This window comes from Heloderma suspectum, chromosome 2, assembly GCF_057233095.1.
Source record: "Heloderma suspectum isolate Gila_16-S chromosome 2, 16-S_ref, whole genome shotgun sequence".
In the NCBI taxonomy this organism is placed as follows: domain Eukaryota; kingdom Metazoa; phylum Chordata; class Lepidosauria; order Squamata; family Helodermatidae; genus Heloderma; species Heloderma suspectum.
In genome coordinates this window covers 301,110,590-301,137,054 of record NC_139459.1, presented here as the reverse complement: position 1 = coordinate 301,137,054, position 26,465 = coordinate 301,110,590, and the positions used below count along the sequence as shown (strand labels likewise).

General features: G+C 42.0%; 2 protein-coding genes across 3 annotated transcripts in view; both read right to left on the bottom strand.

The window, feature by feature from the left end:
* Positions 1-765: 765 nt before the first annotated feature.
* Positions 766-4,191, bottom strand: LOC146354891 (protein SPMIP1). The gene is made up of 2 exons (XM_084840118.1): positions 3,639-4,191; positions 766-1,780 (listed from the first exon to the last, which is right to left on the bottom strand). The coding sequence occupies exons 1-2, from the start codon at positions 4,078-4,080 to the stop codon at positions 1,662-1,664; spliced, it is 561 nt and encodes a 186-aa protein (XP_084696244.1). The 5' UTR covers positions 4,081-4,191; the 3' UTR covers positions 766-1,661.
* A 2,269-nt stretch (positions 4,192-6,460) lies between these two features.
* Positions 6,461-26,465, bottom strand: part of FLNB (filamin B) — a 156,405-nt gene continuing 136,400 nt past the window's right edge. The window contains exons 32-49 of one of the 2 annotated variants that reach the window (XM_084840073.1): positions 26,237-26,314; positions 25,503-25,605; positions 24,171-24,311; positions 22,160-22,288; positions 21,241-21,414; positions 20,522-20,680; positions 19,808-20,011; positions 18,946-19,098; positions 18,335-18,457; positions 17,420-17,650; positions 15,268-15,534; positions 14,877-15,014; positions 14,663-14,778; positions 12,470-12,602; positions 11,293-11,469; positions 8,941-9,159; positions 8,534-8,737; positions 6,461-8,080 (exon numbers count right to left, since the gene is read on the bottom strand). In XM_084840073.1, coding sequence (XP_084696199.1) covers positions 7,893-8,080; positions 8,534-8,737; positions 8,941-9,159; positions 11,293-11,469; positions 12,470-12,602; positions 14,663-14,778; positions 14,877-15,014; positions 15,268-15,534; positions 17,420-17,650; positions 18,335-18,457; positions 18,946-19,098; positions 19,808-20,011; positions 20,522-20,680; positions 21,241-21,414; positions 22,160-22,288; positions 24,171-24,311; positions 25,503-25,605; positions 26,237-26,314 — 2,937 coding nt within the window. In that variant the 3' untranslated portion in view covers positions 6,461-7,892. The remainder of the gene's footprint in view (positions 8,081-8,533; positions 8,738-8,940; positions 9,160-11,292; positions 11,470-12,469; positions 12,603-14,662; positions 14,779-14,876; positions 15,015-15,267; positions 15,535-17,419; positions 17,651-18,334; positions 18,458-18,945; positions 19,099-19,807; positions 20,012-20,521; positions 20,681-21,240; positions 21,415-22,159; positions 22,289-24,170; positions 24,312-25,502; positions 25,606-26,236; positions 26,315-26,465) is intronic. The other variant, XM_084840072.1, reaches the window with a different exon arrangement.

The following is a 26,465-nucleotide window of genomic DNA, read 5'->3' as shown; positions in this document are numbered from 1 at the left end:
AATATTATACAGCAGGAGTGGGCAACTTGTGGCCCTCCAGAAATTTTGGCCTACAGCTTTCAAAATTGCTCACCATTGGCTCTACTGGATAGGCCTGATGGGAGTTGTAGGCCAAAACGTCTGGAGGGCCACAAGTTGCCCACCCCTCTTTTAAAGAAGCCAGGGTATTTCTGTCAGGAGCGCCCTAGCGGCCTCTTTCAGTACACTCCCATAGCCAACTCAAGACACAGATGAAAGGATTCTTTTCTTTTCTTTTACAACTTAATGTCTCTTTCAGATGCTAATCACCAGCGACTAAGCAATGAACAGCAGAGTAGCCTATGCACCGAGTAGGCAGTTGATCCCCATTTGAAGGCGAATCACTTGAAGACCCTGAACTTATGGGCTAGGGAGAGATCCTCCCTCTTTCCCTTGGGTCTAAGGGACGCAGCCGTTGCTTGCGCGCCAAACGGGCGCTACGCCTCCTTTCCGCGCCCTCCATCGCTCGTCACTCCCTGTGTCTGCATCGAGCGTCTAGCAAGCCCCCCTCCCGCACTTTCTCACTGCCAGGGTCACTATCTATCTCAGGAATGCCGGCAGGAGGAATCTCTGGCAGCTGCTGTGCCTGTGAGGGATGAGCTGGCTCCTCTCCCACGGATTGCTGATCCTCCTCAGAATCAGAACTGCTCTGGGTTTCTATCGGCTCAGTTTCCACCCTGACATTCTCACAAGTCAGTCACATCCATCTCTGAAGAACCATGGTGAAAATAACAAACATTTGTTTTTGAAAGCTGTGTCTACCTTTACCATATTTATTAACCAACTGCTAATTGTTCCCATGACAAGAAGCCAACCAGCATACCCATGTCTGACTTACACATAATTATAGCTATAAATCCTTCATAATCTACATTTTTCATTGTATGAAGGAAGTACGAATTCAATTCCTGTCAGTGAAAAGAGTAATGTCAAAGATAGCAAGGCGATATCCCACCCAACCTCTAAGTACCTGACTTGTATAGTTAAGACTGTCCATCTAGTCCTGTAGGGCTTACTCTGACTAGCAGCTGCTCTTCAAAGCATTCCACTAAGTTCAGCTTAGTGTGTGTGTGTGTTGATTCACCCAACCAGCACATTTGTGGCAGATACTTTGTTTTTAATGCAGCTCATGGCAGGTCCTTTTTGATGGTGTTCTGAACATCTGAGTTGCTTGCTAGTGTCCGGGAATCACTGCAAATGGAGCCACCACAAGCTAAATGAAAAAGCAGCCATCACAAGAAGCTTTGTGAAATGGCTCCAGATCAAACTAAATGGCCCAAAATGTGTGCCCATGCCCTCGATATAGAAGAACCCCCAAACTTACTCTGCAAAAATATGTATTGTACATCTATTGCACAGGAAGTATTACAGAGAACAAGGATAGGTGCAAGTTCTAAATCTGAAAGAATAATTACAGAGGGAAGTGTTTATATGGAGTTGGATCCAGATTTAGTCATACTTAAAGCAGGCCCATTGAAATCAATGGGACTTTAGTTGTGACTAACTGAAATCCCATGGGTCTAACTTAAGTGTGACTAATTCTGGATTCAACCCATAACAGTTTGCGTGATCCAATGCCACAGCAAATAGCCATGCAATGCAACAGTGCACAAACATTTCCGCATTTCAGCCAGCCTTAACATTCACGACAGCTTGTCAGTTTTGGTTGGATGATAGAAGATTCCATTTTTGAAGTAGAAAGTATCCTTTACAATTCGGGATTTGCCATGAACTGGTGTCTTGATGTCTTTAACAAAGTCTCCTGGAGAGAGAGAAAATGGTGCAACTGAGCTGTATTAACTGGTGAAATGGGATAAAATTCACAATACCTGAAACCTGATATAGCCTGTTTGTTGTTGATTATGTTGATAACGATAATATCCACAGTTCTTTAAATCCAAGCCTTTTGATTTAAAATCAAGGTGGTATACAAATAATAAAACCCAACATAAAACAAAATCTTTAAAAGCCAGTAATAAAAAACAAAGAATAACCACATCAGTACATAAAGTAATAACATTCTAGTTGCATCCCTGGGAAGATAAACTTGTTTGAACAATTTTGAGCTGAGCACCAACTGCCACTGATGTGCATTTCAGATTCCCTTGCAAAACAATCACAAGTTGTAAGCTGATAAGGAAAGAGCAAGATATGTTTATGTTTGTCATCCATTTCCTGGCCTGTGGTGAAATCTGCAACAGGCATTTAACAGCCACGACTGACAACTCATGAATTCACCTCCTGTAGCTGCAATGACAACACAGTCTGCCCAAGACTCAGGTATTTATTTATTGATTTCATTTCTATACCGCCCAATAGCCGAAGCTCTCTGGTACTGCCTTCTCAGCATGTAACTGGCTGAAACCAGCATTTTTTCTTAACTGAAGAGGAGCACCAGATCCTGTTTTCACTATTAGTCCTTTTGAATGAAGTTGAGTGTTCTGAGGATCTGCTGTGTTTTATAGCTCCCACTAAACCAATCTCTGCTCATAAAACAATAATGCCTAAAACAGCAGGTGAGTCCCACTATGAAGAAAAGATATAACTGCGTAGTGTGCAAACAAAGGTTGCCCATTTTTCTCTCTTTACGTCTGTAAGAGAGGCAGGCTGTACAGAAATATAGGGGGTATGGCCTTTCCTATCATTTTATTTCAAAAACTTCACCTGCTGAATTTCTGCCTGTCAGGCAGCAGTCAGGCAGGCATTTTACATTGACAGGAGTAGGGCCTCTAAAAATGGGAGCAACCTAAGCAATTTACAGACCTTTTCAACCCCACAGGAGTGCAGAACCTTAGGTCCAGGGGCCAAATCTGCCCTCTGGATTTTCCCCAGAAGGCCATGCCCCCTTCTCCTGTGTGGTTTCCTACCTTTTCTGCAGTTTTGTCCCCATTCTAAAAGCTTGAAGTGCCTCTCCTAAGGCTTAATTACAGGAGTAAGAGCTTTTAAGCTACAGTAAACTGGTATTTGGGGGTAGTTCTTGTTTTTGGCCCCACCCCTTTTTGCCTTTGGTCCTGCCCACCATTGGAATGTGGCTCCTGAGATCCTCTCTGAAATAGGAATTTGGCCCTCGAGCTGAAAGAGGTTCTGCATAGAAGCTAATCAAACATTATTTATCGTCTGGCACACAAAACTAGCTTTTAACATGGCTTTGTGTATCTACCCAAGAATGCATAACTGCTGGCAGTTCAGAGGTCTGCTGTGGATTCTCTCCCATATATAGAATAAGATGTGAATACTACAAAGTGGTAATAGATGCAGTGACAGGTGTCTGGTAAACAGAGCAAGCAGGAGGTATAATACTTTGTTCCTACAGTGGCCAATTTGGCCATCGTATCACGAAGTAAACAAAACTTAAACCATGTCAGGATGTATAGGGCATTAATTTCCCAGACTCTGTGACATTTCTTCCACAAAGTCATCGAAGGGAGTGGGTGGGAATAAACTCGAAATCTCTTTGTGTTTGAATTGCCACAAATAAATTTTTTTTGAAGATTACTACATGCCTCACATATCATGGGATCGAAGTGGTTACTCACCACCAGCAAAGGGCGCAGTCCTATGCATGTTTAGACAGAGAAAAGGCCTACAACTCCCAGCATTCCCCAGCCAGCAAAACTTACCTAAGCGCCAGCCATATTCCCATGATGACAGCAGAGGGTAACAGAATTTCTCCTCAGGGCCCTTCATCTTCCGTTCTTTGAGGTAGTGGCGTCTCCCTTTGCCTTCATGTGAGAAGCCCTGGTACAGCAGCTGTGTGGTCTCCGGGGTTGGGACCCTCATCTCTGGAAGGGGCTGCTGAGAACTCAGACCTTCCTTCTCCCCTGGCAGCTGCAGTTCTTCCTCCTCATGCGTAGCTACTTCTTGACATCCAGCAGAGCTTGGGCCCTCCGCAGGAGGACCAATAGCAGGCAAGAAGCACTTTCTCCTGGAGATCCCATAGTCAGGCACCCACTGCGGGTATTTGTGCCCGTATTTTGCCTTCCAGCTGACCCTGCAGGAGGCCTCCTTGTTAATAAGCTCCCTCCAGCCATCCTGCTCCTGTGTGGTTAGCAGGCCTCTCATGGCCCCAGAGAGAGGACTCGAGCTGGTGTGGGATTGCTGTATGTGCTTGGTATACACTAGCGCTTCCTGCCTCTGGTGTCCAAGGAAACAGTGCACAAAAGGGCCCGTGCAGCTAAGCTCAAATTACAGCCACTAAACCAGGTTGGTAGGTTGCATGGTTTCCCCCTCCTCCACCCCCCATAAGCAGGCTGCTGTTATAAAACATAGTGACTGCATTTGAAAGAGGGTCTGTTTGTTTGTGGTAAGATGCTGAAAACCTTTGTCGGGCTGAGTTTATGGCTAGAATTGGCTGTCAGCTTACTGTATAAAACTATTGGCACTCTGACTGCAGAGTTTGTAAATCAAAGTGAAAGCAGAAAGAGCATTCCCCCTCATCCTCATTTATGATGGCCTATAGGGAATATTAACGCACATACACACAGAGTAAAGGAAGGGATTTAAAGTCAGAGCAGTTTAACCAAAACACTCCTTTGGAAGCTGGCCGAATCGATCTTGAGCTTGAATTGTACACAAGCAAGCAGCGGATTTGCCAAACCTGAGTTCCCTGGTTTTAAGCTGTGTTGGAATCAGCCCAAAGAAAATCAAAGTGAAACTCAGCGGAAGCCACAAAATGTGAGATTGGCTACCATTCCACGTGGTGCCAGTGTGATTTTTTCCTCCCTGAAACAGCTAAACTGGCTCTATGCCCTGCTCAAAACCCACCCTCGGGTTTGGGTGTAGAAGACAGCCCCAAAGTGGGCAGGTTTGGACTGGTCCTGTTCTGTTACATACAAAATCCAGACAACTTTTTAAAAAGCCCCCTTTTACAAGACAGTAGCCATGGCGAGAGCTGAATAGTAGCACAGTAATGGGATAAATCTTTTCTGAGAAATGTGCCCAGCACAAAGAGTGGGCAGTTAAAATACATGCAAATGTACTCTTTGTCTCTTCTGCTGCAGTGTTCATTTGAACAAATTGCCCTTTAGAGCTAACCATCTTAACAGAATCCAAGAGTGTGTGTAACTAGAGAGATGGGGAACACAGCTGTATAGAGAAACTCCATAGCCATTTGGTTTTCTTCTTTAATGCTTTAATCTCAGAGCAAGAACTACCACACCCATAAAGAAATGGGAAAGTTTAGATCTTTGGAGTTAAGCCATAAATCAAGAGATACAAAAGCCAGGACTCCACCCGTTTCAAGGAGTACAAGTGAGTAAGCTAGTATGAAGAGAGAAGGGAATATTCTGAACACCACATTCCTAACATTGGACTCTGAAACTGTCTTGCACCTAGGTGTGGCATGGCATAAGCAATATAAGCATTTGTATATAGCTGTATTAACTCCATTTGACTTCCATTAGAAAACATGACATAGCCCTTTTAAACTACCCTACCGTGAAAGAACATTGGCACCCAACATGGCATACTGAAGGCAAAGGAAGAGTAATGATTAGTTTTTTTGTCAGACAACAGCATCAATTCCATAGTCACTGGTACATAGAAACTTAGGAACGTAGGAAGCGGCCTTATACTGAATCAGACCATAGGTCCATCTAGCCCAGTCTTGTCGACACTGACTGGGAGCAGTTCTCCAGGGTTTCAGGCAGCATTTCTTTCCCATTCCTACCTGGAGATGCTGGGGATAAAACCTGGGACCTTCTGCATGCAAAGAAGGGGCTCTACCACTGATCCACGGCCCCTTTAATTATATTTCACACACAGTATATATTATATCCACTGGTGTTGTTCCGCCAGCAGAAGAGAACCACTGGCAGAAACATTTTCCCTTCCCCATTAAGCCTCCTGCACCCAACCCTCAAATTTCCTCTGGAGGGTTGGAGGATTCTGCGGAGCAGATATGGGGCACACACAGAGGGCTGCAAGCAGGATGAGAGGATGGAGAAGTCCCACCACATGAGCAGACTTCCATTTGTGTGGGGGTTGGATCTAACCCTATATGTCTCCTCTATGGCTCCATACTTGAGTACAAGCTATGGATTCCAAAGTTCCCCGATCCAGTCCTCAAAAGCCCCAGATAGGGCTGGAAAAATTCCTGTCTGAAACCCTGGAGAGCTGCTGCCAGTCAGTGTGGACAAGACTGTGCTAGATGGACCAATGGTACAAACCTGAACTGGGTCTCTCCCCGCAAGGCACATCTCTGGGTTACCTGCATGATAAACTCAAGACTACACCTGCTGCTTTTACCCAAGGCAAGACCACAAGTATACATTAGTAGTTTTTCTCCATACCCAAGACCCACCCTGCTACTGTTACTGCCTTGTGCTATTGTAGGTTTCAGTTCTTATTGGAAGAACAGGAATTTCCATTTCAGGTACAATATAAATTATTCCATTCAGAGACATGAGCCATGGCAAAACCAATATTGAGAAGCCCATCTGAGTTGGTTTTTAACATGCACATTTTATTTCATGAAGCAAACATCCATGGTTTTTAATAAGTTATGAGATACAATATTACAATCTTTCATTTATTCCAGTTTATTTTGCTTTTCTATATAGTTTACAATGTAGTGAGCATTTCACATTAAGGCACACAGCACAGTAAAAAAAATCCTGTTATTCTATCTCCAAGAAGCTGTGCTTAGACTTAGTGCATTGATATACAACTACAAAAATAAAGCTGACCAAGTAAAAATCTTTTTGCTAAACAGAAGGGAAGGAACAAAGTTACTTCCATTAAAGTCTCTTCCTCCATCAGGCACATTTAAAGCTGAGAAAAAATATTCTGCTAAAAGCCATAGCAGCTTTGTAGTAACCATTAGTTGCATGATTGGAATGTCATTTCGAAAGCCAGAATGGCCATGTGCTCATTTCAATCTGCACTTTTAGTAGAAACATTCAGAGATTCATTTAATGGTTAACTGCCTAGGCTAGTGTTCACGTCACCATTATAAGGGGTTATGATGAACAAGTCCCACGATGCTTTTAACTGGACTAAGAGCCTGTGTATTGGGAATTAAGCATCTTTCCATGACAGGCAATGTGAGAGCTACACAAGCATGAACATTTGTGTGCACAGTCAGCTACTCTTGGAATAAGTTATTGCAGGTTGTGTATGGTGCATCACAACTGACTTCAAGCACCCAGCAAGGTGCATCTCTGCCAGATTATCAACTTAGTTCAGCACCCTGTCAATCACAACAATCATGGTTAAAGCAAGCCAGCACCATTAACTGCACAGAGCATTAGTGATGAAGGCTGCCAGGAACAGTTTGATTACCCTTTTGGTTTCCTTCAAAGAAAAAAAAAAAAAAGCAAGCAATTTTCACTTTCCCCTAATGTAACCAGCCAAGCATTCTGTAAGGCATTTTAGTGTTTAGCTGTAACACTATTTTGAGATTTCACTATTAGGTATTAAAAGTCAATCAAGTATACGAAAGCACATTAAGGTACCAGTTTACCTCATTTCTTTACAGATGAACTTTAAACTGGCAACAGCCAAAGTGATATTCTACAACTAAATGAAGAGTTTCCAGTCTAAAAACACCCATTACAAGTCAGTAGTTTAAGATACCCAATTAGCCAAGAAAAATTCAATTTTAACATGTAAATTCTAAAATCCACAAAAAGGATAGTGCCTTTTATTATTACATGATTGTGTACTGATTTAGAAAAGTACAATCTGAAGAGGACATTGGATTTACATGATATAGCAGTGATGCTTAAGACAAAAAAAGAGAACACTTTAAAATAATGAATTTAATCTGGGGTACATTAAAAATGTGATCTGCATACAGGAAGATACTTTCTCTCTCACAGTACTGCATTGTAAGACTTCACTCAAAGAGGAGAATGTTTTGAAACGAGATGAACTTATGGGACAGTAACATGGAACGGGCTTCCAGGAATGTGTTGTTCACCCCACTTCACGGCTAGAATATAGTCACCCTTCTCCTTAACAACGTATGTCACATTATACTGGTGATTTCCCAAGTGTTTCACAGATACTTCTTCACAAGGTGTTGTAGGTCCATGGACACCAACTAACAACATATTTGAACCTAAGGCACAAAAGAGAAGGTTACCACTAGTGGTGGCAGAACTCCTACTATCACCCCCACCAAGATTAAAGCTCTCCAATCAATTTTAAGTATTTCAGGTTATTTGACCAATTATGCACACATCCAAGCAACATGTTATTTGCAGGGAAATTGTTTCTGTAGAGACAAAGCACCAAGGAAATCTATTAAATAGTCCTGTGATTACCATGTGAAACAGAAGTTCTAATGCTTTTCTTAGCAAACTTTTCATTCACTACCTCCAGCTCCTCTTTTTGTGTATAGCAGTGGAAGGTTCAGCTTTCCCTTGTCAATGGCAACTAAGCTGTTTTCTCTAGAATGAAAGAAGTGCTAAAGATTTTCTGAATATTTACTACCCAAGGCATCCAAGAAAGGTGAGCTCAGGTTCAGTTGTGAGACCAGTAAGAAACCAATACATTAAAAAATGCTAATTACCTGCTTTGCTGCAATCTACAGAGAAAGAGTTTTTCTGGCCCACAAAAGCTCTAGAGAGCCCTGCGCCCCTGGAGATAACTTTGCTTGCATCAGATGAAGATTTGGGAATGGCACTATAGCAGGTATCAGTTGTTGACCTGGTGACAGATTCCACCATGATAGAGGACATTTCATTTGAGATGCCGGGGCTAACCAGCCTCTGACCTAAAAGAGCAAGATGTAATGAACAAGAGTACAGTTCGGCAGTATGGCAGCCTCCTATTGTTAAAAATAGAACTCAGAGCTACATTGAACAGATGTCAGTCAAGCCAATGATGCCCCCACCACCTTTTGCACTTTGATGTGTGCCCCCCACCCAATACACAGTGACCATAAGCCCACTTCTAATAGTGACTCATGAGTCTTACCTGTCACTTTTGCTTTGAAAGGGCTACCAGCTATGTGATTAGGCCCTCCGTATTTAATTCCAATTAAGTAGTTTCCTGGAGCCATAGGTGTGTACATTACATTGTAGCCTTCCGGAGCTTCCTGACAATCCATTTTCACCTTCGATGGCCCCTCAATTGTAACAGCAAGGGTTCCAGGGCCAGCTTTGGTGGTGTCTATAGTAAATGCCGATTGTAAGCCTGGAAAACAAAGTACAAACAAAAAACATTGGTTCCCAAACCGAAACATGTTCACACTATTATGCAGCAGTCACGTTTGCCAAGTATATGCCACAGATGCAGCACCTATATGTTTATCTGTTTATAGATATGTCCCTGCCTATCCCTTTACATTTTACTGTGCCATGAACCATGGGCGCTGAGAATCTGAACAAACAACAGAATTAGGAGTTTGACTCTTTATGAGGTAAATGAACAAGGATCATATGCTGTTTCTGACAGATAAGAGCCAATATCCCTTATACAGTTTGTCAATATTGAACATAGCACCATTCCGTTGAACATCTATGAACAAGGGGCAATGTTATTTATTGAAGCTACCAGTGAGTTTAGCTCTTTCAGTGAATTGTCTTCCTAACAGTGCAATCGTATTGTGTCTACACAGAAGTCAGTGCTATTAAGTTCAGTGGGACTTATTTACAGGTAAGCATGGATAGGACTGCACCCTAAATATATCAAGATCCAGTTTGTCTGACAGTCTGCAAGCCTCTTTGAAATAATAATAATACATTTCTATACTGCCACACAGCTGAAGCTCTCTGGGCGGTTTACAAAGCTTAAAAACATTAAAAACACAATATGCAAAATTTAAAAACATAAAAAACACACAGACAGACAGTATACACAGAGACAACATATACCTAAACAATTCTGAGCAATCAGCCAAACCATAAAACAAATCCAGGATCAATTAAACTCATCACATGCTGCCAAATGCCTGGAAAAAAGGTCCGGAACGGGTGCCAAAAAGATAACAATGTTGGAAATGTTTAATTCAGAATCAGATCCTTGAGCAAATTGTGCTTTCTATGGAGAAAGTTTAAAGCTATGGCCGCTCCCCACATAGTTTTCTTGTACAGAAAGCGCTTGTGTAGGAAGTATAAACCCTTCAAGTAGATAATCACATGCTATGTATTTCATTGTGACTTCTTTGTTGGGAAGCTGTAGTCAGTCCTACATAATGCATGCATGCGCAATGCATGTGAGAGTTTTCCTGTGCAGAAGGGTTTTCGGTGAAGGAAAGGTATATGTGAATTCCTCCCCTGTAGTCCATAGGTATAATGCTATTTTAAGGGATTTCTGGAGAACCACAGCACAGTACCTCCTTTAGTAGAATAGGGTTTACCTTTGAGCCAAACTCTGGGTCCCTCAGTGGGAGGGACCAGAAAAATGTCTGCCGCTGCCTAGTTCAAATACAGAAAGCCTTTTAAAGGCAATTCCAGCAAGCAACAAGTTTGTTTGTCACTGTACTTGCCCTTAAGAATTAGAGGCTGATGTACCTTTTACCTTACCCAAGTACAACTTTAAGAGTTTAATCTAGTTTTAAACCAAGCCTTGCACCAGCTAGTTCTACTGCTGTTGGCATTTTCAACTCTTATTACTAGCTTAAGCCCACCTCCATGCTTACCTGATCTAATGCATTATTTTTTAAATGTATTCTCAATTTCTCCAAGGCCCTTGGAGGGATCAGTATATAGACACCAACCCCATCCTTTAAAGGAGCCTTCTCCAACCTGGTGCCCTCCAGATGTTTCAGACCTCAACTCCCATTAGCCCCAGACAGCATGGCCAATGGTCAGGAATGCTGGGAGCTGTAGTCCAAAGCCTCTGGAGGGAACGAGGTTAGAGAAGGCTGCTTTAAAAAGTGTTATCTTGAAGACTATATACCCCAGCCTTCGGCAACCTGGTGCTCTGTAGATGTTTTGGACTACAGCTTACAGAATTCCTAACCACTGGCCATGCTGGCTATGGCTGATGGGAGCTGAGGGCCAAAACATCTGGAGGCACCAGGCTGGGGAAGATCAATACAGGCCATAAGCTTTGGAATAATTTGTTCTTGAGAGATTGAAGGACAGACTGCTAAACTGAACTAGCACACCACTTATGAGAATTGTTCAGATAGGTTTTCATCTAGTTCTGCAATTGCCTTTATACTGGCTTTTTCTTTTTCCCTGTTTAGCTTTATAATTCAAATAGAAAAGTAGGAAACTAAGTACAGTGTGTTAGCTAATGAGATGGAAGACAGTCTTTCTGGACAAGAACCTGGTAATGTTTCAGAATTCTAATACTGTAAAAGGAGGAATGACTGATTACCTGTTGTGCCACTCTCAAGGCCTGGTCCATAGGCAGTGACTAGGGCTGGGCTATCTGCTTGACCAGGCTCTCCAACTCTGACTTTGAAAGGGCTGCCTACAACATGGCTCCCATTGAACTTCACATCAATAGAATGAATGCCATTTTCACGTGGAATGAACCGAACAGCATATTTATCTGTAACACAGATACAGGCAAAGAATCACTTAGTTTAGAACTTGAGACTGCACACAGCATCCTAACCCAAATGATAGGTGCCACCTTTCTATGGCTTATAGGTGCCTGGACCAAGGAAAACTGGCACAAAAAACAGACCAGAGCCTCTGAAATGTGATATGTGCAGAGGACATACATGAGACTGAGCTGTCACATTTAAATTAGTTCTTATTACTTCACTATTATTTAAGTTGCTTATTTTCCATGAGATTATAACTACTGGTAGTAATAAACAGCCAACCCACCTTGGGAAATAGTTATTCCTTTGCACTAGTGGACAGCTAAACCTCTTTATTCCACAGAAAATATTAGAATTATAGGGGGGAAATGAGTATTTGAGTATATAGCCTGCTCTTAGAAACCAGTAGCAGGCCTGGCAGGTATTTTGGAAGCATGAGGTTATCCAACAGATGAAACCCCATTGCCATAAATGGTAATGACATCAGAGGAGATAGCGCTACAGTCAGTTTGCAAGGATGCCATGAGTTTCCAAAAGGGAAAGACAGTGATGTGTATGACAGGATGGGAAGAGGGACCAGGTGAGATACTGCAGGTAGCAATATATTGCCTAATGTTACTACTATAGCTGATGGGAGACTGAGGAAGACATTGTGAGGTGGCCTCTTGTCATGCATACGCGTGCCTATCCAACTGAGCCATTAGGATGCCTTCAACCAGGCTCAACCATGTGTGTGCCTCTACACATAAGAGTACTTTCTCAGTGTACAAATGGCAGTTAGGTGGTGTGGTAAAGTATGCACACTTACTCAGGAGTTCCTTACTTGTGATCTCAACCCCTTGTCAAACATGACCTCTTGTATTTGGGCTCCAAAGCAACCACCTAATCACTTTGGAGGATGCTTCTAAACTGGTTTCATGTTCTGTTTATGCTCCAGGAGAGATCTGACAGGTGTCGTCATATTTAAGAAATTCTAGCATGACATTCTCCATACATCCTTACCTTGCTCCAATTCAGCAACATGACATTCTTCTACAGCTCCAATTGGGCTATGCACTTTAGCATCAATCTTGCCCTTTGCCCCGTTAAGCCTTATGGCAAAGGCTGCTGGCTGGTTAACTTTCAGCCCAGACTCCTAAGAATGCGATATTATTAAGATTATCACACATACTGACATTTGGCTGGCAAGGAATATATTGCATCAGTCCCATACTTGGCTGCCTCTGAAGCAGAGAGCAGCTTTGCATCATTTTGCCTAAAAAGCAGCCCAGAACCACAATGTGAGCTAGGTCCCATTTGCAATGAAAAGAAATCGACTGTCATACAATTTATGCTTTTAGAAGAACTGATCAGTCTTGCTGTTTACCTAAACATCTCTCCTGTCAAGGACTTGAGTATCTCTATCCTGGTGTAAATGAAGGCCTTACTCGGGGGGGGGGGGGGGGGGGAGAGAAAACATGTCATCCCATTTCCACAGGAGTTAAACCAGGAAGGAATGCCATAATATTCTCCTGCAAATTTCTGAGGCACAAAATGATGTATACTTCTCTGAATAAGATAAATATATTCCTGAAAGACAATGCAAAACATCACTTAAGTATGTTCTATCCACATACTGTTTTCTGGTCTGAAGATCAATATTGCAAGAAGATCCTCATTTTTCTACAACTTAGGATGCTGGAAAGAAACTATTACCAAACATATCGGGCTTAATCAAAAGGTCTGTGTGTCCAAATATGTCACCTTCTGTGCTAAATCTGCTTTGATATACTCAAGATTCACTTAAATTATCTCTTCATTAGTTGTGTGGTTTGCCAATCAATGCAGCATTACATGTCCATCTCGTATGGAGCTTGAAATTTTCTATTCAAGGAACTGATGGTTTGCACCATGCCAACAGCTGCACAGTTTTGAAGATTTCTGGTAACACAGCAGTGAAGGAGGAGGAACTAGAAGCAAACATGAATATGCATCTGTTGTGTAGTATCCATCACCACACATACAAAGACCCACAGTCTTGGTTGTTATGCATGTGATTCCTGCCTTTAGACACTGGGAAATGCGAAGTTACATCACCAGGGGTGTCAAGAGTACAATGCTTTTGTTTTCAGTGCATAGCTTACCTGAGATTTACAGCTTTACCCTCAAGAGAGAAATAAATTGAAACAAGAGCAAAAGCTTCAACACAAATAGGCCACTCAAATGCATCAAGGAGTGTTCATAGAATGCAAAAAATGGCTTTTGCAAGATAATTATGTGTCTACCCTCCACCCCACCCCTGCAATCAGTTTTATTTCCCTCTTCAGGGTTTTAAGTCAGCTGACATCACACATTCTGTCAGGAGTCTTTAAATGAAACACAAGAAAAACATCGGTACCACAGCAGCTAATTAACATCCTTGTAACTCCTCGTTTTAGTAGAGAAATTGCTAGAAAAGTGCACTGATGTACTCAGTACCAGCGCACAGATTCAGCAGGGCTGTGTAATTTAATTGATACCTAATTTAACCAAATACAGGAGTGAGCTACCATCTGATTGGCACATGCTACCTGACTAAAGCTCAGTTTGAGTTTACCAGGTTACTTATGATTTAGGTTTAAGACTGACATTTAAAGTGCTACTTGCTTTAAGTTACATGTGAACCACAAAAAGATAAAGAGCTATGTACAAACGCAACCTTTCACAAATCTGGAATTCGCTCCACCTTTGGCTCCTGTTTAGGAATCATTTGAACCACAAACTTATGGTTTTGTGACACCTGCACAAGTGTGAATTACTGCTTTGTGTTCACCCCAAAGCCCTGTTTGATGAACCATGTGCATTTTCAGAACATACCTAAAGTAAGTGTTTTGTTGTTGGTCTACATTGCCTTGTCTAAGTATGAATGGTGAGGCAAGACATAAAATCCTGCAAGCCAGCTTACTGCTGTTACTACTGCTTGTTCCCGATTACTGTCTTACACTGATGTGCTTAAATAGACCTGGCAAAATCATGTTGATGGCAAGGTATGTTATGCTGTTTAGTGCCACTGGGCACTAAGAGTGACCCCTGTCAGAAGCGCTTCCCTAACTGGAAAGGCCTACTTGCTTGCCAGGGATTTTCTCTAGAGAAGTGTCACTAGTAAGCAAGTACAGTAAGAGCCCAAGGATGAGATCAGCCTGTGGTAAGTTATGGAGATATTTCCTTGTGTCTCACCTGAAGGCTCATAACAGTGAGCCTACGAGCATCATCTGAAGGAGCTATCACAGGAACCAGGTAAGGGCTTTCGGGAATATGCTCATCGTTGAATTTGATGGACACCTCGTAGTTACCTGAAAGACATGAGAACTTCACTAAGCAAACAAAAAATGCAGAGGAACTGTTTTGGGGTGTCTTAATATTTCAGGTCATGGATACCAGAAGTTCATACCCGGCTCTTGAGCAGTATACAATACACCACAGGATCCATCTTTATGGTCTTCAAAAGCAATTTCTGCCTTACTTGGACCTTCCACTGCAATGGAAAGCCCCCCAGCTCCTGCTTCTCTTGTCCATATGCTGAATTCAGCTGTTAACAAAAGGCAGCAATTAGAAGCAGGCATGTGTGACCATCCAATCCCTTTCTTGTGGCATTGGGCTTGTGTGCCACAAGGGGGTGTTACTGGGGCAGTCTTCTCAAAAAGCATTCTGTGGAAGCAGCTGTGTGACAAGGTTCCTCTCCACCAAGAGATTAAGCATCCTTTTTCTAAGGCTACAGTCATTATCCTTCACTGCAAGACACTCGGACCCATGTCATGGAGGAAAATCAGTGAAGATCTTACCTGGGATTCCTGCCTCTGCTCTTTCAAGTCCTGGACCACCAGCTCTGACTTTATTGGCTCCACCTTCACCAAGTGGTCCAACAGTAAACTGGAATGGACTGCCTGGCACATGCTGTCCTCTATATTTCACATCAACAGTATGGACCCCCATTTCCTGGGGTACAAAGCGGACACAGTACGTGTTTTTGTCATGCTCCATTATTTCGGCATCTGTCATTCTCCCTGATGGGCTAGTTACCCGGGCTGACATGTCATCGATATCAATTTCTAAAAATAAGAGAATCCAGTGTTAGTGGGCAGCAGGAGGATTTAGTTTTTGAACATTTCACACTGTTGGGTGATTATGCAACCAAGGTGGTGATCTATTCCAATAAGTTCTAAAGCCACCTAACTCAGAGATTGAGAGGAGGGGAAATGTTACATTAAAAGTGGCCCTTAAGGAGTGTACATACTACAGGAAACAAACCAAGTACGGTGCCATGTGTAAACATCATGCATGTAGCCAATGTGCCCAGGGTACATTTATTGGGAACTTAATGCTACTCAACTACTCAATTATGCTACTCAAAGCCAATGTGGTGTAATGGTTAAAGTCTTGGACTGGAACTGAGGAGATCCAGGTTCTAGGCCCCATTCAGCCATGAAGCTCCCTGACTCTGGGTCAGTCACTGACTCCCAACCTAACCTATCTCACAGGGTTGCTGTGAGGATAAAATGGAGAGAAGGAGGACCACGTGAGCAGCCTTGGATTCTGTGCAAGAGGAAAAAAGTCAGGCTATAAATGTAGTAACAATACAAATTTAAAAATTCCCAGGTCCCACGAGCAACAGACACTTGTAAAGATCAAGTGAGTGAGTGTATACCAACACTACGGATGTACAGATTTTGTTCAATCTGTTTCATCTGTGTTTTTGTGGATTGTCAGGCATCTTTTGTTTTGTTGTCCGCTCATTGACAGAATCGGATTTTTTTTAGGGATGTACAATAATTTCATTCCACTTGCACGAATGCGCATTAGCCAAGTGTGCATTTGCACAAATCCCCCTGCCCAAAAGTAAAAAACAACAACAATGGTCTGCAAGTCTGCAGAATCTGCACATCTTGGAAACAGCTGGTCCACTGTGGAATCTGCAGGTGAATTCATAGAAATCTGAACTCATTTGAATCCACTGCAGATTTTCCAACATCCCTAACCAACACTCACCTATGCACAGAAAGTATCAGGTATATCCTATAGATGGGCAAACACTCATCTGTTCACCTCAAACACCATTGAGGATTTGGGAGCACTCTTTGCAAGACATTACCAAGAGTGTTCACAAATGTGATGGGTTTTCTCCCCACCTGGCAAGTAAGACACTAACTCTCCCTATTGAAATCCATCATAGAATCATAGAATAGTAGGGTTGGAAGGGGCCTACAAGGCCATCAAGTCCAACCCCCTGCTCAATGCAGGAAAAGGGAGACTCAAAGCACCTGCAGTCCTGAAAAGAGTTGGGGCAGGGTGGGGAAGAGACAAACAGCAACCCCCCAAAGTGTTTTCAGCAGCAGATTGCTCTTTGACCCCGACCAGCCATCTCTGGGGCTGCAGACTCTTACTCTTTATTGAAAAATCAATAGACATACAGTACTGCAAATGTGAGGGTTTTACTTTTGCCTCCTTTCCATGTAAAATAAGGAACAACAGGAAGGGGTGTGATGCAAACCTATTTATTCTGACTGGGACTCAACCGAATCAGTCAGATTCAAAATGGGTTATAAGCATTCAAGCAGGGGACTTACATTTGACTCCACCACCCTCTTTTGAATGCTTACTCCTTCGCTAATTTATACAAGCCCTCAGTTGTTTGACTGTTTTCCTTGTTACAAAGGTACACATATATCCTACCGCTTTTATTACTTGAAAGCACAGAGGAAACTAGAATTGTACTTATAACTCTATTAAGCTAAATTTGAGAGTCACTGTTCAAGCATTCTTGAAAAAATAACCTTTTCCTCAATTAGTTAAGCATCACAAACTAGACACACAGTTAAGATTTGTTACAAATCTTTGTAACAAAAACCAAATGGCTTACTTGCCGTTTGTTGGGCTTTAAGGCCGGTTTCACTAAAGTGGAATGCAGATATTGAGCAGCCTCATTACTAAACATACTCACTACCCATATAGAACAATGCAAGTAATACTTCTGCAAATCCCCCCCAAAGACTGATTGGAAACTTTGTCTTCTGATATTAGCCGGGGTATCTGTGAAAATAGGACACGGTGGTTCTCTCAACTGAATCTGACAGTTTTTCTCCTGCTCAGCATATAGGAAAGTGGGACTGAATTGGTGTGAAAGACAGGACAGCCTCTCCAGACATATAGCCATTTGGAACCATGTAACTATGGGAAGGCAGCAGAGGAAAAGACGGGAACACAGGACAGAAGAAGCAAGATTGATTAGAGCAGCAGAGAGAAAGTGAAGGAAACAGATGGCACAATACATATTAAACTGAAGCAGCAGCACGCTGAACTATATCGTATAATATCAGAATACATTCTATGAGGAAGAGAGAGTATATACAGTATTTATGATACAAGATTTTAGGCAGGTATTTAGTTAACCAAAGATAAGCTAACAAAAGGCAAGTAAGTTTCGTTTTATGCATTTTCCCCAGTTATAGTTGAAAATCAGATGCTAATACAGATCTTATCATAGCAATTGCGCTCTCACCCACCCAAAAATGTGCAAACAGCAACTCAAGCAGCACCCTTAATGCAATGAGTAGAGTACAGCCTTCTGTGATCATTCTAACACACACTGAACATTAAGTGGATAAAGTGCTGGACTTCAAAGTCGGGTCTACCTCATGGGGACTGGAAAGATTAGCAAGTGGTTGGGAGCATTCTGCACTGGAAGCATCAATAATGAGAAGAATGCCTTCCTTGGTCTCTGAAAGTCTTCAGACATTCCTTTTTTAAAACCTATTTGAACAGAATGCTCAGAAGACTCAAGGATTCATTGGTTCATGTTTCAGGAGAAGTAAATAGAGTACAGCAAAATTAGTACCGGAGACCAAAACTTACCTGGAATTTTTAAGTTAAGATCACACAAGCTTCCAACAGTGGCCACAGAAGGAGCCCGTCTGGCACGTGTGATGCTTTCCTTCACCCTTCCTTCACCACTTATTTTCACAGTAAATGGGCTACCTTTAATTAGTACAAACAAGACCACACTGAGTTGCATCTACCAGAGTACAAATAACAAGACACCTAGGCAGTTAAAGAAAAAAGTAAACTGGTGACAAGAAGTTATTTTTGTAGTAGCTTAGAATTCTATCTCATTGAGCAAGGTTGGATCACTGCATTAAAAATAAGACATAAAGCCAGGATGACCACCAAGGAAACTGGTTTCCTATACCAGATGAGTAATCAGTTTGCTAGCTCAAACCGTAAGCGTTTTGCTGCAGCAGGAGACATTCCCTCAAACAAAGCATACTCAAGCGACTGAAGAGTTTACAAAATGCACGTATCTCACCATGCAGAATTTTACCATCAAGCTGCTCCTTCAAGGGTTTTCAGAGTATCAATACCCTGACATAAAACCTATATAGTCTCCAACAGAATCTGTACTACAAAGGATCTGTGCTGGTGGGTAAGCAGAACAGCAACGGCTGTTGCGTTCTCTTTTCTCTTACCTGGGATATGCTCATCAGCAAACTTAGTTGACACTATGTAAACACCAGGCACTGTTGGAAAGTAAGACACTCTGCAAGTCCCATCTTCTAGATCTTCTGTTTGGATATCCACTTTGCTAGGTCCTTCAACTGCCAATGATATCCCACCATAACCTAGAAAAGAGAAGCTGGAATGAATGCCCACAGCTGTGAAAAGCTCCAAACAGGGTTTCTTTTAAGTGAACTGTTTAGAGAACTGTATGTTCTAGATTTCAACCATTATATGTGAGCTCTGAGTTTTAGCCTATATAAGTTATCAGACTGGCAGAGCACTGAAACCTGTTCTACATCATGGCAAGTATCCAAGGTACCATGAGTTCTATGCTCTTGCGCCCTACAACTTACAGGTCAAAAGACAGATACATAGGGTTTGATTCCAGACCTGGTCATATTTGAAATCAATGGGACTCAACATGACTAACTTAAGTCCCATCGATTTAAATGGATTTACTATAAGAATGACTAAGTCTGGATCCAATCCATGGTATTTAGTTCTGTTCGGATGATGGAAACTGTACAACATATAAGAAACATTACAGTGACTGTAGGTTATTGGAAAGTTAGAAAATTGGGTTCCTTAAGGAGGAAAGAAGGTGGGATATAAATGTAATTAATAAAAAAATTTAAAAAAATACTGGTTTGGAGCCGCAGTGGCAGATCCAACCAGATTGTCAAAAAGTCCCTCCCTTTCAATCTCTCTCTCTCTCTCTCTCTCTCTTTCACACACACACACACACACACACACACACTAACTTCTTAAATTAGGCCCACATGAAGTCCTTTCCAGAGGAGAAATTCTGAAGAAGGGAATTCTAGCACTGACCTGCATCTCTTGTATCTACAATGAAGTCACACATTTCAAATGTACGTCCTTCAACCAAGCCACGTCCAGAAACTCTAGCTCTATTCGCATCGCCAATCTCAGACTGAACCACCATAATGGACACTGGGCTGTTCGGCACATGACTTCCATTCTTCATAATACTGACCAAGTGTTCTCCCACCTCCCGTGGAATGAATGAGATACCTGCCAGATAGAAGTTGGTGACAAGGCAGATTTATAACTTGCTACTTTATTTTTTAAGAAGTTATCAGTTCTTCCTCCCATCCACCAGAAAAACTACTGACCCACAATATAGATTCGAAAGGTAGCGGGAATTAGATATTACAGGCAGCATCAGCACTCTCAAAATCCTAATCTAGCCACAAATTTAAGAAGTTTATTGGCTTCCAATGGGATCCCTGACCCACAAGGTTTCCCCTCTGGGGAGGGGCTATAGCTCAGTAGTAGAGCACATGCTTGGCATGCAGAAGGTCCCAGGTTCAATCCCCAGCATCTCCTGGAAAACCTGCTGCCTAAAACCCTGGAGAACCGCTGCCAGTCAGCATGGACAGTACTGGGCTAGATGGACCAATGGATCGACTCACTATAAGGCAGCTTCCTATATTCCAGAGACCACCCCACCAGCTTTCTCAAGCCACCACACAGCCAGAAGTGCCAATAAAATGGCTTCCCTAGAAGGTCTGAGAGACTTACCAATGTGGTTATTGGGCAGCCTTTTCAGAAGACAAGGTTCATCTCGCCCAGATGGGGCTTTAATACTGGCCGTCAAGAGGCTAAGATCGGTCTCATTGATGTCTAACAAGAAGTCAGCAGCAGAACCAAGCTTAACTTGGGAACGCCTCCTATTGTCATCTTTACGAAAAGAGATTTCCCATTAAGATTAGAGATCAAACAGCTTTTCAACAACTACTTGCTCACCACTGGATCGTAACATTTTTGGGTAAACCTTCCAAGCATCTTTCAACTTCAAATTTATAGACACAAAGCACTGCTAAGAATCAGACAATAACATGTTGCTTGTTGACTAACGAGAATATTCTGCAATGGTTCCGAGATACAAATTTCTGCTCAAAGAAATTGGAACTCTAGATGGGCCATTACTGGACAATACCTGGACAGCTCAGAAGTTATTATAGGAAAGAGACCTTTAATATAAACAAAACGTAGACATTAAATTCCTGGCCCAAAGCCATCTAAAACTTTGACATTGCAATATAGTATAGAAGAAGTTTAGTATCCCACAAAATCAAGTTCTCAGTTCCAGTTTATAGTAACATAACCAGGCTACACAAAGCATCCCAGTGTTTAAAGGCAAGCCTTTCAATATATGAAGTTGTGTCAGATTGCAAAAATGCAAAGTTTTTAAGCCTACCCGTTAATCATAACTGTACTATTTTAAGCAGTCCTCATACCTGTGATTTTGGCAATGAATGGGCTTCCTGGGATATGTTTGTCATTATACTTGACTAAGATGCTGTAGTTTCCTGGAAGTGTTGGCAGGTAAGTGACTGTGCAGGTGCCATCCTTGTTATCAATGCAACTAATCTCAGCTTTTGAGGGACCTTCAATTGCCAAGTCCAAACCACCTGTCATATTGGGAGGAAAACATTAATAGTGTTTTTCAACTATTTCCCAAGAGACTGGATGAAATCAACATCAGCCGATTTAGACTGAGAGCAACTTGCAGTAGGAGCCTTCTGAGAAGGCTTTGATAGAGCATCATCATCAAGTTATCTCCAAAAAATGTTTGGAGTGAAGCAAGCAACTTTTAATTAAGGAAGTTAGCCTTGTTAAAGCCATCTCTAAAGTCAGATCTGGGTTTTCTGTATCAAGTAGGAGCACGGACTAGATGGCCTACAAGGCCCCATCCCAACTCTGATTCTATGAAGTCCATTATTTCTCCTAGAATATAGTTGGGTATCTAGACTGTTGCATTTGGATGAGGGATGCCCAAGTACAAATCCAAGCTCAGCCATAAACGTGTTTTGTGAATGTGGGCAGCTCCCAGCCTAACCTATAATAAGGTCACTGCAAGTTTAAACAGGACAGTTGTAATGCACCATGTAATCTGCAAAGTCCTTCAAAAACACAGCCCAATCCTGTTAGTGATGTTAAGTTTAAACATGTGCTAATATGTTTATGCATCTCTTGAAGTTCCTGGGTAAATGCAGCAACTGATGAATTAGCTCTATTCACCTACTTCAAGTCTGTTTATAACATTTGGATTGCAATTCAAGTTCCTAAGCATGCTTCTTTGGAAGTTAATTCTCCAAGTCAAGTGAGAGTTGCTTCAACAGGAATGCATTTGAGACTAGGAAGCTAGACACTTACCCTCACCAGCATCTTCAGTGACTATGGTAAAGGTTGCTGGCTTGTTTGCTACACCGTAAACAAGGCCAGGTCCATATGCAGTCACATTGCCACTGTTTGGATAGTTCACATAGAACTGTAGGGGGCTCTCTGCAAAGAATGAGAGACTATACATAAATACACACACTTGAGGTGGGATTTTTTTTTTTTAAATAATTCTGGCTATCTTGTCTCTTCAAAGGAGGAGAACGTAAGTATGTTTATTCAGTAGTTTAAAGGGTCTGGAGTCTTTAAGTGACTCATTGGTGTTCACTCGAATGTCTTTGTATATTCCCTTTAGCATTACATAAGAGCTCTGCTGGATCAGGCCAAACGGTCAATCCAGGAAGCCCACAAGCAGGACATGACAGCAATAGCCCTCTCCTACTGTTATTTCCCCACAACTGGCTTTCAGAGGTACACTGCATCTAATCCTTGAGATTCTTGTAACCTACTACATAAAGATATAGGAAACTATTTTCTAGCACAAGCCTTTTGATCAGTTTCCAAGCACTGAGCTCCGTTCCAGTAACGTTATCCTCATCCACTTTCAACGTTTTACTAGTAGCCTCAATTAATGTTAAACTTCTATCCATCACACACTCTACCCAAGTGTGCTGGAACACAGTCTGTTAAGCCTAATATTACAAGTAATGAGCATATTCAGCAAGTCTCCTGTCCATGCATTTCCATTAATCAGATTCTTCTATAGCTCTTTGCTTGTTTTCATCCCCCAGTGCTGTATACCCCTGTGCTTCTGTGACTCCAACCCTCCAGCCCAACTGCTTTCTACCAACAAGCAAATGTCAAGTTCTACATCATGCCAATATAAAGAATTCTATTGTTTATAAATTATATGGCTTTTGCCAATGAAACTTGAGTTTACCCGATGATCGCTAAGAAAACTATGACTGAGCACACGAAAAAGCCAAAACCATTCAAAGAAGTCACGCTGGATATCTACAGAGACTGTTCTTGTGGCTGAGGCTTAAGGGATACTTCTATCTCTAGCTCTGCCATAGGCTTCAAAGCTCTATGTTGAACGTGTTCCTGTCCATCAGTTACAGCCACAAACCAATTCCAAGATATCTGGATGTACCCTACTGTAGGGAACTGAATGCTCTTTTTAACATTGCCAGTACTTGCAGTTTAGACATGGAGAATGTTTCTGCCAACAGTAGATCAGTACCTATCCATACAGTTAGTAGAGACCAGGGTGGGAAGCATGGATACCCCAGATTGGGAGAAGGGTACCCACCCCTCATCACACACTGGGCAGCGGTATGGAACTTGGAAGCATGGGAAGCCACCAAGTGTACCCCACTGTGGCTCCTGCAGCACTAGCATACACAATAAAACCCATGAAACCATGACTATGTGCATGAATTCTAAACGACTGGGGATTCATCTCTTCTTTCAAATAGCAAGCGTATACGATTTTAAGTGCCAAGTGCTGAACTCTAAACTAGCTAACATTGCTAAGTTAAGAAGGGGGAAAATCAGAAGGATTTTTATTCAACTTTTATTTTTACATGATGCATGCAAGCCAGCCAGCCAGCCAGCAATATGGTGCAAACAGTCAAAACCTGTAATCTTAGTAATTCACTAAGAAATTGTGTTCAGCCCTTTATAGCTTGATCCTTCCCACAGATTACACTATAGGGGAAGGAGGCCTAATATTTTACACATGCATTTACAACTTTTATTCAGATTTCAAGAAGTAAATTGCTAAAATTATAAGTTGCAACTTGACAGTACAGGAAAGGCCACAAAAGCCAAGGCTATTTTAAGTCTGGCACAGGCTATAAAGCCACGAAGAATTCCTGCTGCCATCAGTTGAGTGCTTCCCCACGCAGGATTTGCCATGCAAACCAAGACCAGGCCAACTCACAGAACTGGTCACCATTCAAAGTAAGTGTGCAGAGATGCAGTTCCCGCCAGCCCAATTTTTGCAATGTAATATAAATGTTGATTGGAATCAGTCAACACTCACCTGGAATATGGTTACCCATGTATTTGATATGCATTTCATGCAACCCAACCTCAACAGGAGCGTATCTAACTGTTACTGTGCCATCCTTGTTATCCACAATATCTGCTGCTGCAGTCTTCCCTGAGGGCATGTGAACTTCCCCTGAAACCAGGAGAATTAAATTTAACACAAATGCACAATATTTTCTCAACATTAAAGCCATCTGAGTATTTTCATCCTCAATTCTGCTAGACACTGGGATCCTTCTTTCAACCATCCAAACAAGCACTGGATTCATACAGCACCCTAACCCACACTCAGTGGTTGAATATGGGTTGTTGATGAACCATGGGTTAGCGTGTTGTCTGAACCCAGGACATTTTCCGCAGGGTGGCTTGTTAACTATGCGGTGTGGCTTGTTAATCACCCTGAACAACTCTACAACAAACTATGGGTTCTCAAGGTGGCTTGTTTGAGGAAAAATAAGCCACACTGCATGGTTAACAAGCCACTCTGTGGAAAATGTCCTGGGTTCAGACAACACGCTAACCCACAGTTCAACAAACAACCCACACTCAACTACTAAGTGTAGGGTAGTATGTTGTGTGAACAGCCCCAGGGTGGGGGGAACTGATAAAAGGTGCAAGGAATGTCCTGCATTTCTATCTAGGTATTTCCAAAAATCTCTTCCCTTATTAAGGCTTGGAGATTCATTTGTTATTTGTATAGAGTGAGAGGAGTATAACTACAAGGTTTTTAAGCTTAGGACACATCCTTCCAGAATTGCTAAATTAGGCAGATTTATAGTGCATTTGGCCCAGTTAGCATCTATTATGCTCATCATTCAGTGGTGGAAATCATATCTGGGTGTTTGCCATTAACCTGTCAAAGTTAATGGGATTTAGAGTTTAGTCTGGTGATGTTGTTCTGGACCAACTTTCCCCAACCTGGTGTCCTCCTGGCTGGGGGATGGCAGGAATTGTAGTCCAACACACCGGGAGGGCACCAGGTTGGGGAAAGCTGTTCTGGACAATGCCCATGAGCAGATTAAATATGATGTGCTTACTAAAGACAATAGCAGCTACTCTAGGAGGGTTTCATTTTCCATCTCTTCCAGGCCAAACAAGAGTGCAGGATGAAAGATGATATCATAAAATTAGTTCCATGATTCAGTTACATGAGGGGAGAATAACTGAACTATTAAAATATTGGAAAAACCACCCCGCGCGTGCGCACACACACACGGGGGGGGGGGGGAGAGAGAGAGCGCACGCCCAAGGAATTTTACTTGATTTTAACAAGGTGTGTAACAATACTCTTAGAGTAGTCAACTGTGTGCTGAAAGCTATTTACCAGTTATTTCTCCCTTTCTTACTGCAAAAGGAATGACCATATCAAAAGGCTTAAAGCCTACGCCATTCATGTCACCATCAGGTACATAAGCTTCTTCTGTGACCTAAAGCAGAAAATAGTTAGTGTCATTTTATATGTCCAGTAGATCTGCTTAACTCTTTCAGTCAGTTCAGAGAGTTGCATCAATGATTAAGACACCATTCAACTGCAGAGGCTGACCACCACACAACTTTGCTCCCATTCATACTTTAACGTGAAACATATTCAAAAGAGAATGTTTTAGACATACAAATGGAACAGTGAAAATGCAAGACATTTGGCACGTACAAGGCACAGGAGAACTCCATCTGAAAGAACTGAAGTTGACCATGGTCTGGAAGAAAGTTATTTTTAAAGCAGAAGTGACACCAGAACATAAAGCCAGAGTAATGTGGTCAGCAAATGTAAACTTGCAACAGTACTCCAGAAAATGCCATTTGTCATCTTATGGCAAGAAGGAAATTGATATGGAGTTTCTGAAGGAAACCATAGTTGAAATGATTGTCATGTTAAAAAGTTGTTCAAAAAGTCATTAGCACAGCAATGAAGGAAGTTTTTGAATCAAATCCAAGTTCTCCCGAAGTAGCATTTTGGCCACCACTAAGATATAACATGAAAGCAAGCTTAAGCAATCCCAAGAGACAGGCTGTCATTTCTTGAATGGAGCATGGAAAAAAGCGTAAAAAACTGTGTACCCAGGGCTGGAATCCAGGGGGACAGGCTGCATTTAGTGGCTCCTGAGACAATACTGCAACTTCATCTGCATCTGTAGCCTGGTTAGTGGCAAAAGGCAAGGTATAGTTTTTTTAAGCCTCTTCTTTCATACAGCGTATAAAAATATCACAACTTAATATGCAAATATACACACAAGACACAGAGGCACACACAGTGCAGGGCAGTGGCATCATAGGCCAAAAGTAGCAT